The 17380-nt window shown below is 44.3% G+C and overlaps 1 protein-coding gene across 2 annotated transcripts in view; it reads right to left on the minus strand.

Moving 5' to 3' along the window:
• LOC138472243 (protein DDI1 homolog 2-like) overlaps positions 1–17179 on the minus strand; it is a 996683-nt gene extending 979504 nt beyond the window's left edge. The window contains exon 1 of one of the 2 annotated variants that reach the window (XM_069610322.1): positions 16771–17179. In XM_069610322.1, coding sequence (XP_069466423.1) covers positions 16771–16908 — 138 coding nt within the window. In that variant the 5' untranslated portion in view covers positions 16909–17179. The remainder of the gene's footprint in view (positions 1–16770) is intronic. The other variant, XM_069610323.1, reaches the window with a different exon arrangement.
• Between the last annotated feature and the right edge of the window lie 201 nt (positions 17180–17380).

Here is a 17380-nt window from a genome sequence, read left to right on the forward strand (position 1 = left end):
ACTCCAGGGGAGTGCTTGTATGGATATGAGACAACGAAGTTGCAGGCTGTTCGCATCATGGTTGATAGGGAAGGGAGGTATGTGGCAGTGGTGGGTGAGGCGTTGGGGCACCACACATTCCTTCTAGGTACATATGCCTCCCATGTAGACCAGGCAGAGTTTTTCCAGGGGATGCAGCATCGCATAGCAGGACACAGAATGGATTGGATTCTTTGGCTTGGGGATTTTAATTGTATGTTGGATTGTACAAGAAATGTTGAGAGCGCAGCTGTTCGACCCTGGGGCTCAGCGACTAAGGCTCTGCTACGGGTTAGTATGGATTTGCGCCTGCGGGACGCATGGCGGGTGTTGCATGGCGATGCATGCAGCTATTCCTACTTTTCAGCAGTACACAGATCATACTCGCGCATGGACTATGTCTTTGTGGGCGAGGAGGGGTTTGATTTAGTCTCAGAGGCTGACTTTTTGGATAGAACTCAGTCAGACAATGCACCTTTACTGTTTGGACTGGTGAGGAAGAATGTTAGGCCGCCTAGACCCAAATGGAGGTTTGACAACCGATGGGGCATTTAGGACCTCGCTGGTGGATCAAATACAGCAGTTTGTGGAGGTTAATTGGGGGTCCACGGTACTTATTGAGTGGTAGGCGTTGAAGATGTTTCTCAGAGGGGTCTGCATCTCAGCTAGGGCAGGGGAGCACATTGTCTTAACGGACGAAATCAGGGGTCTCGAGCTGAAGGTGACCTCCTTGGAACAGGAACTGGCGAGGTGGAACCCGACGCTCGGAGTGAACTGCACGGGGAAAGGGACCGACTGGACGAACACATTTGTGCCGAATATGTTGCTATGCAGCATTCTAAGGGGGATAAAGCTGGCAAACTACTAGCCTTGTTGGTGAGAAAGGAGGGTGGTCAGCGTGTATCTAAGGGCACGTGGGATCGGGAGTGGACTTTGGTCTATGCTTCCTTGTATACAGAATGGGATGGGTTTGACACAGCTTGCAGCGCAGTGCCTGGAGGAGGCAGCTCTTAGTGGGCTCACAGAGGCTCAAAGAAACAAATTGGGGGGAAACATGAATGCAAGACACCAGGAATAGATGGGATTACAATGGAGGTATACAAGGCGTAATAAGGAGCTACTGGTATCTAAACTGCTCTAAGTGTTCCAGGAAGCCAAGGTGCGTGGAAAACTGCCAGTCTTAAAGCTGGAGGCCCTTGCGATACTCCTACCTGAAGAGGGTAGGGATGCACGAGACTGTGCTTCATACCGTCCTTTGTCAATGATACACTATATACGTTAAGACAGTGTGTAAGCTATTAGCAGGTCGCCCAACGCTGGTTATGCAGGGTCTAGTATATAATAATTGTTCTTTTATAACTCGCTTTATACCAGATATTGGTTTCCAAGTGCGGGATTCGAACCTCGTCTTGCGGTGAATTGTTTTGCTTCCAAGACAAACCCATTGCCCCTGGGTTATCCCCCATATCCGGAACAAATTGGTTTTATACCAGAGGTCCACCTTGCAAAATGTTTAATGGCTGCTCCTCATCCTGGATCAATACAGGAAACCATCAGAGATAGTGGCAGTGGTTAGCTTGGAATCATATAAAGCCTTTGACTCAGTTACCTGGGATTTATTTTCATTGGATACTTAGGCGTAAAATGGGACTTGGGGTTTAATTTATGGAATGGGTAAGGCTCCTATACCGGGTCCGACATCCAGAGTACAGGTTAACGGGGTGGTTTCGAGTCCATGGCCGGTACGGCGGGGCACGCATCAGGGCTGCCAGTTGTCTCCCACAATTAGTGCATTGGTTATCAAACCATTGGCAAGGATCTTTTGGAAGAGGTATGAGGATGGGTGCCTGCTGTTGGGCGGTGGGGGGATGAGACATTGTATATCCCTGTACGCACATGATGTCCTCTTGTATTTGCTGGACCTGGTGGCTAACCTAGGTCAAGCTATCGTGACAGTAGAGTTAGAGTTTGGGAGGCTTTCAGGGCTGATTATTAACAATTGGAAGTCTGCTATATACATTGCCTAATGAGGTGGGAAGTGAGCTGGAACAGTATGGAATGGACAGGGGGTTTTAGATTTCTGGGCATAATGTAAGTACTAATTGGGACTGGATGTACTAGCAGAAAGTGGATTAGGCGGTGGCCTCCTTCAGTAAACTAGCGGAATTCTGGGCAAGATTTCCTATCTTTTTGGTGGGACGTGCTGCGCTTGTAATGATGATCATGCTACCAAAATTACTGTACATATTTCAGGTGATGCCCATGGTTTTACCGGAGAGCCTGCTTTCAGGCTCTTCATGGGACTCGCTCTATATATTATTGTGGATGGGGGGGTCCTGAGGATTGCGCTAGGCACTTCCCAGTAACCTGCAAGTAAAGAAGGAATAGGGGCTCTGGATTTCAGATCTTACTATTGGGCATCAGTATCGCAGAATATGGTGGATTGGTTGGTCCGTTTGTATGATGGAGACAGTCTTACGGATTGGATTATGGCAGAGCCTTGAAGGTGATGGTATTGCTTGGAGGGAGCTGGGGCAACTTCTCACCCCAGTGGGTACCATTATTCGGACGTTGTGGAGGGCCACCAAAGGACCGGGACAGAGATTTCCCTTTATGGCAGTAATTCCACCGACTTGCAGTATGGGGTATGTATTCCAGCGGAAAGGGGGTTGGGGTACTACTGAGCGACTAGGACAAGGGGGTCTGGTTGGTGACATTTACAAGTAGAACAAGGCCATCACTCAGACTTTAGGGCAGCTCACCCGACAGTTCAGCTCAATTTTCTGGAATTCACGACCCTAAGGGTGGGGGTGAGGGAGGCATGGGAAGGTTTCCCCAGATAGGAGTCGTACCAATGGGGTGAATGTAATGTTGCTTCAACTGGTGGTAGGAATGTTTCTGAATTGTATGCAGCAGACAGAACTGAATTAGATATTAAGGCAGTGAACCTAAGAGTTGAGTCGGAAAGGAATAGAGGGGAACAACGCTCGGGTGGAGGTTGTGGCAGGGCTCTCATGCAGGCAAAACAAGCGTCTAGGAACGCACGATTTCAATGAATACAGTTTAAGATTGTACGGTGGCTTATGTCACATCGGTAAGGGTGGCCAAGATGGTTCCTGGAGCAAATCCAACCTGCTGGAGGTGTCCAGGGGCGCAAGGGACGCTTCTGCACTTGGTACAGATGTGGCCTGGTTATGGGGTTCTGGGAAAGAGGTCTGTGAAGAGATATTTGATATGGCATGGGCTCGGATCCACCTTATGATGAAGCATTGCATGCTGGGACTAAGGCCTCTTCGGAAAGGAATGCGGGCAGGACTATCTCCAGAGTGGTAGCGTTGGGGCCTATACTTGCAAATCGGGTGATCAACATGGCCTGGAAGGCAAAGGTTGGGCCTAAGATGGGCGATTGGGGTAGGGCCACGGTACACAGTGTGTCATGAGGTCTTGGACAAGCTTGAAGCACGGTCGGATTTATGTCCGCTTTAGATCAGTATGAGGCCCACATGAGGGGTGTTGGGAAGGGAGGACGTGACTACTCATGGAGATGTGGGCAGGGGGGTTTGGCTATAGGAAGGGGATATGTCCTTGTTGGGAGGGGCAAGGAGTAAGGGCATTGGGGACTTGTGCTCTTGAGGTCATGATATTTCCTCTGCCTGTTGTACTGATAACCAGATGTTGTATAGTGCTTACCGTATGGTACGATCTGATTTGGGTCTTATAGATGTGTGCATGATGAAAAGGGCAAATCATGTTAAAAATCAAAAATAAATATTTCTTTTTTTATTGCGAGACCTTTGCGTCCTACTGATCTTGGCCGATGCAGCCCCACTGAAGAGTTCGAGATGTTTAAGACCTAGCCCCCAACTGATGCATGGGCACTCTAAGTTTTAGACAGTATTAGAATGAAACATAGGCCATTGAACCCTTTCCATAGAGAGCATGCAGGTCGCCCTAGAGGCCCAGTAGCAAGAGAGCAGGTTCTCTGTGGCAGGATTTACAAAGTTACTGACCAAAAATATTCAAATCAATGCTAATGGTGAAACCACTTGACGTGGGGTCTATCTAGTTAAGGCAATAGTCAAGGACTTAGGGAGAAATGTGTAAGCTTTTCCAAAGCATTTCATCTAGCTGCAGAAACAGTAATTAGAGGGCAGTATGAAAACTCAGGTTCAGGGAAGGTCTTCAGGTAGCTGCAATCCAGGAAGGAGAACAATTTAAAAAGGCAGAGCTACTACTGCTATTGGAAAAGTAATTGTACTTCAAAATAAGCATACAAAAGCAAAATCGGATATCTGCTTTCAAATTCCAATGCGTATAGGGCTGTTACATATTCAGCAGATTAAAGGATAAAACAGTTTGACCTACAGTGGGAAAACTGGCAGTAACTGAAAAATAGTAATCATCTACCACTGGCCTAAAAAAACACTGAGCTGTATTCTTTGTGATGCCCTGTTAGAAGACATTACGTATTTTTGTTCTTTTGTCCGGTTTACAAGCACATCAGGGCATCTACTCTTAAAATGTTTTTACACACTTTAGACATTGTAGACCTGCTCTATATTTCATATCGTTAGGTCAGACCGTTTCCTGTAAGGCTGAGCTGCGCTTATCAGCCACTTTTACTCCCTAACGAATTGGCAAATACTCAGAAAATATAGTGAGTAAAAATACTCCCAAATACAAAATAGGAAACAAACAGTTCCATGGATATGTTTGGACAAGAAGTGCACGTTGTGCCACAGGAAGACACGTGTTATTATTGCCTGATCTGAAGAGTTAAAAATGTATCGTTTAATGTGCATGGAGGTGTAAAAAAATGATTTGTTATGAAAAAACTAGCGAATAAAATACTTTGATTAGTAATGGGACTCACTTTTTACTCCCTAAAAAATAATTTTACTCCCAACTTTAACAAATAGGGAGTAAAATACTCCCACCTCAAAATCTTATCTGGAGCACTGACACTGCTGCTTTCTTATCTTAGGCATTCATTAAAATCGAAAGCGCGATTAATGAATTTAATTCTAGTCAACTAACCGGTTACATTTGTGTATGTGTAATTATGTTATATGTTTGATGGAATTTGTAATTGATTTAATAATGAAATATTGATGGTTTATGGCTAACGCACGGGACAAATCTATCCACAATAACGTGTTTTGTACAATACCGATCACCTATATTCAGCAGACATACATTCGCCATAGTTCAGCAAAGATACTTAAATGAGATCTGGATACCATAAACAGATGACAAGACCTATGCAAGATCTGAACAACTCATCAATGCATGCAAGGTCCTAGCAGCAATGTGGTTTTATTAAAGCAATGTAGCCCGATGGTTTTGCTTTTTTTTTCCAGTTCAGTCGCCAAAACAGTGAAGCAATCAATGCACAACAGGCCTATTGGAAAGCTCCTCTGATTGCTTAATTGCGTTATTGAACTTACACACTAAAGGTTTTCTCCAAAATGTTTGCAAATCAACTAGATAAGATGTTGCTGTCCAATTAACCATGATCAGGCAGGATTTGTAACAGAGAAGCAAGTTTGATTTATTAATGAGACAGTTCAAGAAAAGGGCCCCCCTTTTGTCCCGATCTATTTGCGATTTCTTAAACGGATTCTTTGAACAAAATTGATTTGGCCCAAACATTACAGGGGGCAGACGTTCAAGTTGTAAGTTACGTACCAGAATTAGACAATTACAGTAGATAATGGACAGTATGTTGGGATGTCCAATTTGACAGGAGTCCACAAGGCTTACAGGTACTTACAAATAGCTACAAGCAAGATGTGTTACTGCGCTCCACACAACAGTTAAATAATCAATTTTAGAGATGGCAGGTTAGAGAATTGCTCAGTTCAGTTCACCACTCCTCTCTGCCTATACAACCCTCATGTCTAAAACTGACTATTGTAACGCCCTCTATTTAGGGACTAGTCAAAGAAACCTTGATAAACTTCAGGTCACCCAAAACAATGCCATTAGGGCTGACCTCAATATCCCTAGGCGCTCATACATTTCTTCCACTAGGCACAACCTACACTGGCTACCCATTACACTCCGCATTTCACTCAAAACACTTGTTCTAACACACAAAGCACAAAACAATGCTGCACCTGCTTACTTGTCCTCGCGCTTTACACAACATACAGCATCTAGACCACTGAGATCAGCACAGGTGCACACATTACCCATCCCTAGCTTCAAGCTTCAGACAGCTAGGGGCTCGAGTTTCCCAGTCCTGGCTGCTAAATTGTGGAATTTTCTTCCCAATGATCTCAGGAATGTACCAGCCACCCAATCCTTCAAAAATAGAACTAAACGTTGGCTTCATGAACAAGATGCACTGACCTCCGCCTTGTAATTCTCACAGCGGTCACCTGCAATCAGGCCTACCACTGTACATACTGTATATTTGACTCCTCTGCCAGTCCGTGCATTATCTATGATCTCTGGTACTATTCTTGCTGTAAATCTTATATATATATATATATAATGTAATGTAATATTTGTACCTATCTTTGTAACATTCTTCTCTAACTACCTTTCTAAACATGCGCCCTGATGCCCTCGGGCAGGTTGCGCAATACAAATAAACAAATACAAATACATAATCCTTGACCCTGGCACATGACCTACAAAAGGAACTCTGGTATAAAAAAAAATAAAATAAAATAAAAAAAGGGACTGGATTACACCACAGGAATATCAGAACAAAAGTTCTCCTTTACAGCCCCACCCCAACCAACCTCACTATTCAACAATGTTGAATTGCCCCAACAAGTTTAACAGGTAATGAAATACCTATTGCACAAACAATGCAAATGTGAGTCATTGTGCATTGCAGGTTATATTTGTTGTGTAGTTTTTATTCTTGTTGCTATGACTAACAAGGAGCCAGAAGACTTTAAGCATTTAAGTTTATAATTGGCATCGATTCAAAAGGTACGTCGACCTTCAGAAAACAATGGTGAGGGCACGTTTTTTTGGGTGCTGAGCTACAATAAACTATAAATGCCAGGCTGGGGGTTGGAGGTCAATGTCTTTCAATGCTCGGTAATAGCTCGCTTTGTGGAATATTTTAAATTGGTGTAGCATGGACATCATCAAACTCCACTTGTAGAATAGTATTCATTTACACAGATAAAAAGGCCCTTGGTGGTTTAGGTGGAATTAGTTGGTGTGGGCATTCTATCAGGGTCTAAAAAGACGTCAGTGAGCTTCATTGTCCAGGAACTCTGCAGTGGAGCCAGCCCAGCTATCCCTGTACAACAAAGGCAAGACCTTTCAGACCAACAGTGATATTAATAAACACCAGCAGCGTCAAGTATTTACAAGAACCATAAATAAAATTATAAATGAGAAAATCTCTCCATGTACCAAGGTCATCGGTTTTGCTATAAGAAGGTTATATAGCAAGCTATAGGTTTGAGCAAGAGTTCGTATCTGGGAATCAGACCAATTAACTCCCCACACTAAAGCACTAGTAGGCCTCATGTTTTGGGTTTCTAGATAGATGGGGGAATGCAATAATTGTACATTAGCACCCATGATTCAGGAAGTCATTTTGCATAACGGCGTATGTATTCAGTTGTGTTCTTGCAAGCTACCATAGAGTACTAGAAGAAGAAAACAAAACGAAACATATCTAGTTGATAGGAAAAATTATCCAGAAACAAGTGGGCCTCTTGGTGCATCTAACTGCTGGAAAAAGCAGTTCTAAGAACACCTGCAGTGTTGTTCTTGGAGGGAATAACTGGCCACCAAATTCCCATCCTATCGGCAGGGCACAAAATGTGCACTTGCCACTATCCACTGGCTAGTGATAATGGACTCCTGGCAAGTAAGAAATGGTGTGCTGTCTGTACGAACATAATTGAGGTGGCAAGTGACTTTATGGTTCGCTAATAGCTTGCAAGTTGAAATGTTTAACCATGCTATCAGCAGCTGTAATACCCAGTACAACGGAAGAGAAATACCAGAAATAACAGGAGAATTGATCACCTGAATAGCCTTTCCTTTTCAAAGACAAATGATTAACATTCACCCACTTTCGACCACAGTGGCAGAAATTTTACACATGATTTCTAACTATTCAGCACTGGCTAAAATGCTGGTGTTTCTTAGAAGAACGACAATCCAGTGTATTATTCATCAGAGCCCCAGCTTCACGAAACAGATTGCTTATACATTAGAATAAGTGCGTTTGCGGTTTTCAAGTGCGGAGTTGTAAATTCATTTAGGAGGATAACGTACAAAACGAGGGGTGGGATGGCCAGCAAGATAAGAGCAGATGGAGGTCTCATGGGCAAAATAAGCTGCACAGAAACGTTGTGGTTCCTACAGCTACTACTCACTAAAAATTGGCCAGGGAAGGAGCAAAGACAGATTTTGAAACAGCTTAGCGCTCAGCTAAAAATCACCCATTCTAGTCATTAAATTCAATCTACCAAGAATGCTTCATTTCGGAATTAATTAATCCTTACAAAGAGTCTATTTTAACAATCCCTGCTCCCTTCTAAGTTGTAGCTCATGCAAATCAAAAATGAGGAACAGAAAGTTATCATGCAATGACACAGAAGCTCAGATTCAAAAGAGAAGCCTGAATTGTTCATAAATACAGAATAAAGATAGCCCTTACCGAATCTTGCTCGTCTGCCCTATATCTTATGTTTTTAGTGTTTTGCTAAGGCCACTTGCAGGAAACTGGACAAAGCAATGCAAGTTATATACTATGTTGCATACCCTAGCCCTCCACACGAGTGAATAAAAACGGCATATTTGCATAACCTTACCCTCCACAGGAGAGGAAAACTGGCTGTGCATATGACAAATAAAAGAGCGGAACCATGAGAAGGATAGGAAACATTTTAAAGACAAGTGAGGAAATGACAACTACCAGGACACAAGAGTGCAATAAAAGCATTGACACAAGTAGGGGGAATACCAAGGTGTATAAGCACTTGGGTTTTCTGTATGATAGGTTTAAAAATGGGTATAGAAATTAAGATTTGGGGGTGCACTCATCAATTAAATCCTTAAAATATTAATACAGATTTCAATAATCTCAGCTAAATGTCTAGGTGCTGAAAGGGAGTGAGTGAGGCTGTCTAGCATCAAAACCTCTTAATCCAACAAAAACTGTTCCTTCTATTGCCTTACTGAGAAAACTTCAGCACTCATCGAGAATCAAGTCTCTTCCATTTAAATTAAACAATGTATCTGTTTGTTTAAAGCAATAATTAACATTTGTCATAAATAACATACAATCACAAAATTAACATCAATTATACATGTAGATTAAATCAAGACAATTTCACATATAATCCATTCGTTTTTTATGCAAGGAACCAAATAAATCGAAGGAACCGATTGTCCCTTCAACTCAGACATTTTTAAATAGTCCCAACGCCCCAACGCGTTTCAGATGCAAAATCCTTCTTATGGGGTAAATCTGGTCTTGTGTCCCAACAAGAAAGAAGTCTTGTTCAAAGTTAAGATATGAGCAGGAGATAATACCAGCTCCTGGGTGTCAGGCATCACCCAGTAGGCAGGAATTACTGCTGGGGAACTAGGAGCAAGTACACAGCAAATCTAAATTCCACTTTTTGCCCATTCTGAAGGAGCCCTTTTATTTAAATGTTTCCTAATTGTTCTTTATTTACATTCTAAGAGACTCAAGTTCATGTCACATATACATGTTTTTAGGACAACAGTTGGCCTCGGGTGCCAAAAGTAGCACCAGATAACTGTTGGTTTTAAGCTAACCTGGCTCTCCTAAGGTAGAAGCAGAAGCTAAATATCGCCTGGAAATTTCGAACCCTGTTACATATATATTAAGGGTAAAACAACACTCAAGTACTATCAGAGATCCACTGACCTTAAGAGGAGCCATATTTCAACAATAGCAAAGGTGAAATCAGATTACCCAATTACATCGTATCTGCAAACAAATGATATCTGTGTTACTGTATAATAGATATTTATATATAAATGTTTTAATAAGCTGGGGTGAGGGGGGATAGATCAGGGGCAATGCGGCTGTCTTGGAAGCACTATCACTCTTTCAACCTGCAGCATTCCCCATGATTCTAACCTATCCCCTCCCCCCATCCCCCCCCCCCCCCCCCCCGAGTTCTTCAATTCTTCAATGTCTACATGGCTGCCCTGGCACGTGCGATTGCCTCTTTCATCGCTAACTTCCAGTGTTATGCAGATGACACGCAACTCTCCTTCAGGTTACCCTCGGCAGCTTCCTCTACCTCACTCATATCTGACTGACTGTCCGCAATTCAGTCATGGTGTGCTGCAAACGACCTCTGCCTCAACGCCAGTAAGACCGAGATTGTTTACATTGGGACTCCTGCACCCGCTTTCCCACTCACTATGGCCGGCCTCCATTGGCCCTGCGAATGCACCCACCTGCGAGGCAAAAAACTGTGGGGCCCTCTTCGACTCCACACTCTCCTTCTCCATTCATATTTTGGACATCTCTATAAAGTCCAACTACCAACTACACCTCCTCAGAGGTACTCTTCCTTTTCTCACCTTCCCCCAGCGGCTCACTGTCCCCAGAGCCCTGGTTCGCTCAAAGCTGGACTACTGCAACAGCCTCTTCCTCAACCTTCCTGCCTCTGCCTTGCGCCTTCTGCAATCTATCCAGAACAGAACCGTAAGACTTATCCTTGGCCTCAAGCCCAGGGATTGCAGCTCTCCGGCACAGAAATCCCTCCACTGGCTCCCCGTGGCTGCAAGGATAAAGTTCAAGACCCTCTGCATTGTCCACAAGGCTTTCTGGGGCCCGGGACCTACCTATCTGCAATGATGCCTACCTAAATACTGTCCCTCCCGAGCCCTCGCTCCACCTCCAACCTCCTGCGAGTGAGCCGGTTCTCCAAGCAGAGATTTGGAGGGAGATCTTTATCCTCAGCAGGGGGCTCCCTCTGAAAAAGCCTCCCAGCCTCCCTCGGTCTTGAGCCTGATCTCCTTAAATTCTGTCAACTCCTTAAGACATTCATCTTCCTTCTCTCTCCCTCTACCCTATGGGAGTAGATCTCCGTCTTCGGCTATGGCCTCCCTCTGGAACAGCCTCCCTGCCACTCAAACTTGGAGAACCATCCCCATTTCCAGAAGCCCCTCAAGACCTTCCTCTTTGCTTCTGCCTTCGTCCCCATCTCCCCTACTGATCTGTTCTCTCGCTGCACTGTGCACCTGGCCTACCCTCTGTCTTCCAAGGCCAGGTACCTGCTCACCCTGCCACCCTCCAGCACTGCCTCCGGGCCACCCCTTGCACTCGGGTCTGTATCTGTACCTATACAGTCCCCCCTTTTTTTCCTTCTGCACTTATCAGACACTGACTCTGCACTGTTTGCTGCCTTAAACCCAGCATGTGCCACTTGCTAGCTGCACTACCACTGTTGCCTTTATTTATCTGTTTCTCCTTTGATTCGCACTTTCCACTTCTCCCCCTGCCATGCGCTTTTCCCCTCTCCCTCTCCCATGCACATTCTCAATGTCACTGGGCATAGTAAGATCGTTGTTTTGCTCTCCTGTTCCCCTACCTTGCCTTGTCGCGCTCTCAAACACTTGTGTACGAGCGCGATATAAATAAAATATCTATATCAATACCCTACTAACCTCTCTCTACACTCTCTCCCTCCTTTTCCACACAGCTTGCCGACTGGCCACCGGGTGTACCCCAGAGTCTCACAGGTCCCAGGCACCCTTGCCAGTCCTCTCGCACTTGCCACCTGGCCTGCACTTGCCTCAGCACTACTGCACTTGGTCAATGACCCACGTGTATGGCATCTCTCAGCACTTACCCAGTTCCTGACTGACTGGGCACACTTGGATTCCCCACTCCCCCTGCACTTGTCCTCCCTCCCCTCTCCTGTACCGTCTGTGCACTTGCACGATCTGAACATACCATGCCTTGAAGATCGTCTATCTACCCTGTCTCCCCTCCTTGCATGGTGCTGCCTTAATGCACTTGGAAAAACTGCAGAGTCGCTGTCAGACCTAGTTGCTATTATCTACACTGTTAATTGTATTATATGCACTTACTCTGCCTGTGCAGACTTGCATCGTTCAGAAATTCAAGGGCTCTGAATGACTGTTTTTCCCCTTGTTCCCTCCTCCTTGAGCACTTTGAAACACTTGCCTTGTGTAAAAGCACTTTCCAAATAAACATTACCATACTATCAGAGATCCACTGACCTTAAGAGGAGCCATATTTCAACAATAGCAAAGGTGAAATCATATTACCCAATTACATTGCATCTGTAAACAAATTATATCAGTGTTACTGTATAATAGATATTTAAATATAAAATGTTTTAATGAGCTGGGGTGGGGCGAGGGAGGATAGCTCAAAGGCATTGCGTCCGTCTTGGAAGCAAGACAATGCAACAAAGGTTTGAATCCCAATCCTGCGCTTAGAAACCAATCTCTGGTATTGAGTGTGTTATAAAAGAAAAAGCATAATTATAAAAGAACAATTATAAGCTGGTGTGTAATGAATGGCATCCTTACCACAGTAAATATTTCAATTAAAAACTTGTCAGTCAAACTTTGAACACGTGTATATATAGAGAATCCTGTCAAAATGAGGATAACAATCTGAATATAATTCTTGAATGTGCGGCTCAATCATAATACTCTCAAACCCGTAATAACGTCCTCATCTCCAATTATTTGGAGGCAGACAATAAAAAATAGTAGACTTATTTAGAAGTACTTGCATAAGAAACCAATGGACTATATATGAAATTATCTGGATTTTATCTATGTATAACAGCTGTTAATTTTGTGATTGTTTATTATTTACGACTATTGCTTTGAACAAACTGATAAATAGTTGTTCTTTTTTTATATACGAAAAATGTATTTTTAAGGTAACAGATCTGATTATCAATGAGAGTGCTAAGGTTCTCCAGTAAGACAATACTGGGGTCAGTTATTTATTTAAAAATTGGCATCTCAGATGCGTAACAGTAAAGTTCGTGTTGATCTGCCAGTTCCTTGGATGAACAGGACAAAAGCAATATGCTCTGCGTGTTCTTTTTGGTTATTATACATCTTTCTTCCTGCGTCAAATACATTCTCTTTTTTCAATTATTTCTGCCACAGTCCTCACTCTAGCTCGTTATTCTCTCATTTCAGCTGGTTTTTGCTCATCGATAGTTCACGGACAGAACCTCCCTCTCTGGAAAACAACCCTGTCTACAACTAGCAATCATCGTGTCCTTTTGGACAAAATTCCCTCCAAAACCCACACCCTTTCCGTTCCCTCTCGCCGTTTCTTCTTTAAACCTCTCCAATCATCAACCTGTTTAGGACACGTACTAACAAGAATTACAAGGGAGAACAACAGAATATCAATAGATTACAATGGGGAAGAAAATGAAAGTGACAATCTCACAAAACCAAGCAATGCATCAGACATTTTCTTGGGTACTCCCTGTTCCAATAGTGATATGATGTGTAATTACAGATGTGCACAATAGAATAACAGTATGGATTGCAAATAGAAAGTGAGAGCGTGTCTCCCTGCTGGCCTCTGGTGCAGGCAGCTTTTCTGTTGTCACTTGGGCAGTTTCAGGTGAACAAATACAATAACTTGGATAAGGACATCCAAATTCGTGCTGCACGAAAATAGCACCTATAAGCGCCCAGTGCAACAGGTGGCTGCAGCCTATAACAGGCAAACACAGGACAATCTGTGTTACGTGCTGACAAGAGGAAATATTAAGTGCCAGTGAAAGCCAGAAATACGATCCTGGGCCTGGTGCTCTGTAAGGGCCCGCCTGGTGCTCTATAGGGGCCCATGGAAGATTGAGGACGTTTAGGTGTTGCAATGGTAGACCCCTCGGACTTTACTCCGAGAGGCAAAGGAGGCTTTGGGGAAATAAAGTGCCAAGACCTGCCAACAACATTGTGGATGGATAGACAGGTTATTTCCCCATGGTGACTATTGTTCCTGTGGGGAGGTACCAGAATATTGACTAGTACGGAGCAGCATCACAGAGTGAGATCCTATCAGAATGAGTCCTCTGAGCAGTATTTCCATGATGGGGTTCTAGCCTCTAAAACAAGGCATCCACCCTAAACAAGAGGCCACAACTCATTTTGAAGTCCGTATGACAACTGTCAGCAAAGACTGACACCTAACCACAGCCCACCAAAATGTCAGAGGAACACCAAAGAAGATGGACGAGCATCCCTCTCTACAGGGGAGATCTGTTGAGTTGGCTCATTGTCATGTAGTCAAAGAGATTGTAGAGACGGAATCTTGATTTCGGACAAGGTGGAGGACAAATGCAGGATAGAAAAGTGGCATGCACAGTGCATGCTTGGAGGAGGGCCTTGAAAAGACTCGGGGTGGGGCACCCGTATGATCCGGGAATTTCACTATGGCAAATAGAAGCTTTGGCACAGACCTGTGATGTGTCCATGGGAATGGGCGGGTATCACACGTCTGGAAGACATATCCGAATGGAGTGTTCGTCTCGCAGGAAGTTTGTCGATAAAATGGGCAGTGGGTTCCATCGCAGACTGCAGTATTTTAGGATGAAGGCAGCCTTTAGAGAGTGGTTCCCGAAATTCCCTGCAGTCCCACACACAACAACACTATTACAATATATTAGAAATTCCCCAGGATGCAGAGGAGTGATCTCATCAATATATAAAATCATTCAGGCAGACTCACAGCGTCTTCCCCTCAGATGCAGGAGTAGGTGGGAGGAAGACTCTGGCGAGAAATTCAGCGACAAACAAGGGAAGGTGATGTGTGGCACCACACATATGGGAGCCCTCAGCTCCAGGTTACAAAAAAAAATTCTACTTAAAACCCTCCTAAGGGCATATATCTAACCTGCACGGGTACATAAATATGACAATACTTAAATGGCTAAGTGCCCAAGATGTCATGTAGAATCAGCACACACCGTACATATGCTGTGATCATGTGCTAAGTTGCGACCATACTGGGAGGCAGTGTCCAGGGTCATGTCCGAGATGATGGGGCAAGTAGTTCCATGTACAGTGTTGTGTGGTATGTTTGGGTGGTCTACTGGGGTGCCTAGGAGATATTGTAAATTGTTGGTGACTTGTATGATAGCAGCTAGGAGGTGCATTTTGATGAAGCGGACTAATGCTTAGAGGCTAAACGGCGGAGACATAGAATATAGCTGCGTGACACTGACAGGGACTATGCAGCTCAAAAAAATATCTGGGATCCTTTCATAGCCTACCTGATGGCACGAGACACAGCCTTAATCGGAGAAAAGACATGAACGAAAAGGGACAATGATCGCTATGTCGAGGAATGGGTATCAGAGGGGGGAAGGAAATGCCTGGACTAAAAGGGCTGGTAAACGTACCCCAGTCGGTGCTGCAAATATCTTGTAATATATCTGTCAATGAAAAAAGATAAGATACCAAAGTGGTTCTTGAAGATGTGAACCGTTTAATAAAGACATGCTTTAAAAAAAATTGTAGAGACAAAAGTGAGGATACAGAGATACCCTACACCAGACACAGAATGGCTTCTCTGGAACTGATATTGGATCACAATATGCAGTGATTTTTTAAAATAAATGTCAGGTTTATAAAACAACGCAAGAGAGGATCTCCCATTGATGTGGATGGAGAAATGGAGGAGGGGGGAGCATTAAACAGTGGTATAATCCAGAGGTACCAGATGCTTGGGGTGAAGGTCTCCTTGAAGCTCAGACTTGTGGAGTTTGCTTTATTCTCGTTGATATCTGGTGGGGGTTGGCCGAACCATAAAATTGGCTTTGCAGCAAACGGATGGATGATCTCAGGAGGTGACTTGAGGTGAGACTAGAACTGGAGAGGGTTCTGCTACTTAGTCATATACAGCCCTAAATGGGCTATAGGGGTGCTTGATATCAGAAAGTTTTAGTGAGGCGGTTGGGATTTTGCTTAACCTGCTGTAACTGCCCTCCCCTGATCCTGAAATTGGGCAACAAGAGGCATTATATTTTGGAGGGGGTGTGATAGTTGTGGAGACTTTATTGAAAGAAACATTGTGATTCTGAGGAATGTGCGCACCAAGTTCTTAATATAATTGCTACTTTTATAGTGGTGAGATGCATACTTTGTTCCCTGGTCATGTCTTCTGACACCATATCGCAAAGAGAGGGGCTAGAGGGGGGATGCAGACAAATCCAAAGATAACTGGCAGGATTTTGTTTGTGGGGCACTTTTAGGTGCTCTCCCCGTAATGATCAACAACATTTTTTTGTATATAGGCATGGGTATGGATGATGTCGTTCTATCATGCGCAGCAGTCATTCGACCTAATATAGGGTCTAGAAACCTCCCACTGTATTTGGGAGTGCCCGTGTGAATAACTACGTTCTGTCTCAGTTGTTTTGATGGCACACTTTATATTATAGTTGTTGTCATTCTATTATTTACCCTTTGTCAAAACTGCCGTCATTGTAACAGGGACAGCGGCCATTCATTCCCTTAACAGCTCTATCATAGGCCACCACACAAAGAAGTAGCTACAAGATACGTCTCCGTTTTTTACCAGTGTCACTTTTGATTTTGCTTCGCATTATAAAATATTGAATTCTCTTCTGTCGTTAATGTTTGGCATTCCTTTCACTACATCATATGTTGTGTTATCCTGCAAGTCTCCACAACAAAAGTTCGCCTTGACGAACTGTTCGCCTGATCACCAACCTCCCCTACCGATGCTACCCGGTACCCTGCCCTCACCATGCTCTCCCGGGCAGGAACTCCGCTCTCCAGCTCGCACAGGGCCCGGAAGTTCTGCAGTTCGAAGTCCGGGTCTACCTCAAGAGAGAAGGTGAGCTCCGAGCGATCCCGGCGCAAGCAAAACACTGTCAGCAGCATGGTGGGAGCACAGTAGATAAATAGGGCGTAGAGTGACACTTGGGGAATCGTAAAGCGTCTCGTCCCGGACTTGTACAGCGAGAGACACAGGCTATTATAAGCCTTTCAAATCTGGTAATGACAATAACAGTGGTCAACAATGTTTCCTAGCTGTTGGGAGCCTGTGTTTTGATGGGAAACTTGGGGACTCTACCGAGAAGACTCGACCGGTGCCTACAGGGCGGTCCACTTCACCGACCTATTGGGAAAGCGAAACGGTACGCGAGCCCTGTACGCTCCAGCAACGTCACAGATACCGGAAATCACGCACTGCGCACGCGCACCCCTTTAATGAATAGCATGTACCTTTACCCTGCAAAATAGCGCCATCTTGGAACGACGACGAGTTCATCTAAAAGGTATGGAGAAATCGCTCATCATGATGCAGCATGGCACAATAATCAAGTCACACTGTAACTGAACTGCGGACCTC

The sequence above is a fragment of the Ambystoma mexicanum genome, chromosome 8 (assembly GCF_040938575.1).
Source record: "Ambystoma mexicanum isolate Mex_15411 chromosome 8, UKY_AmexF1_1, whole genome shotgun sequence".
Classification (NCBI taxonomy): Eukaryota; Metazoa; Chordata; class Amphibia; order Caudata; family Ambystomatidae; genus Ambystoma; species Ambystoma mexicanum.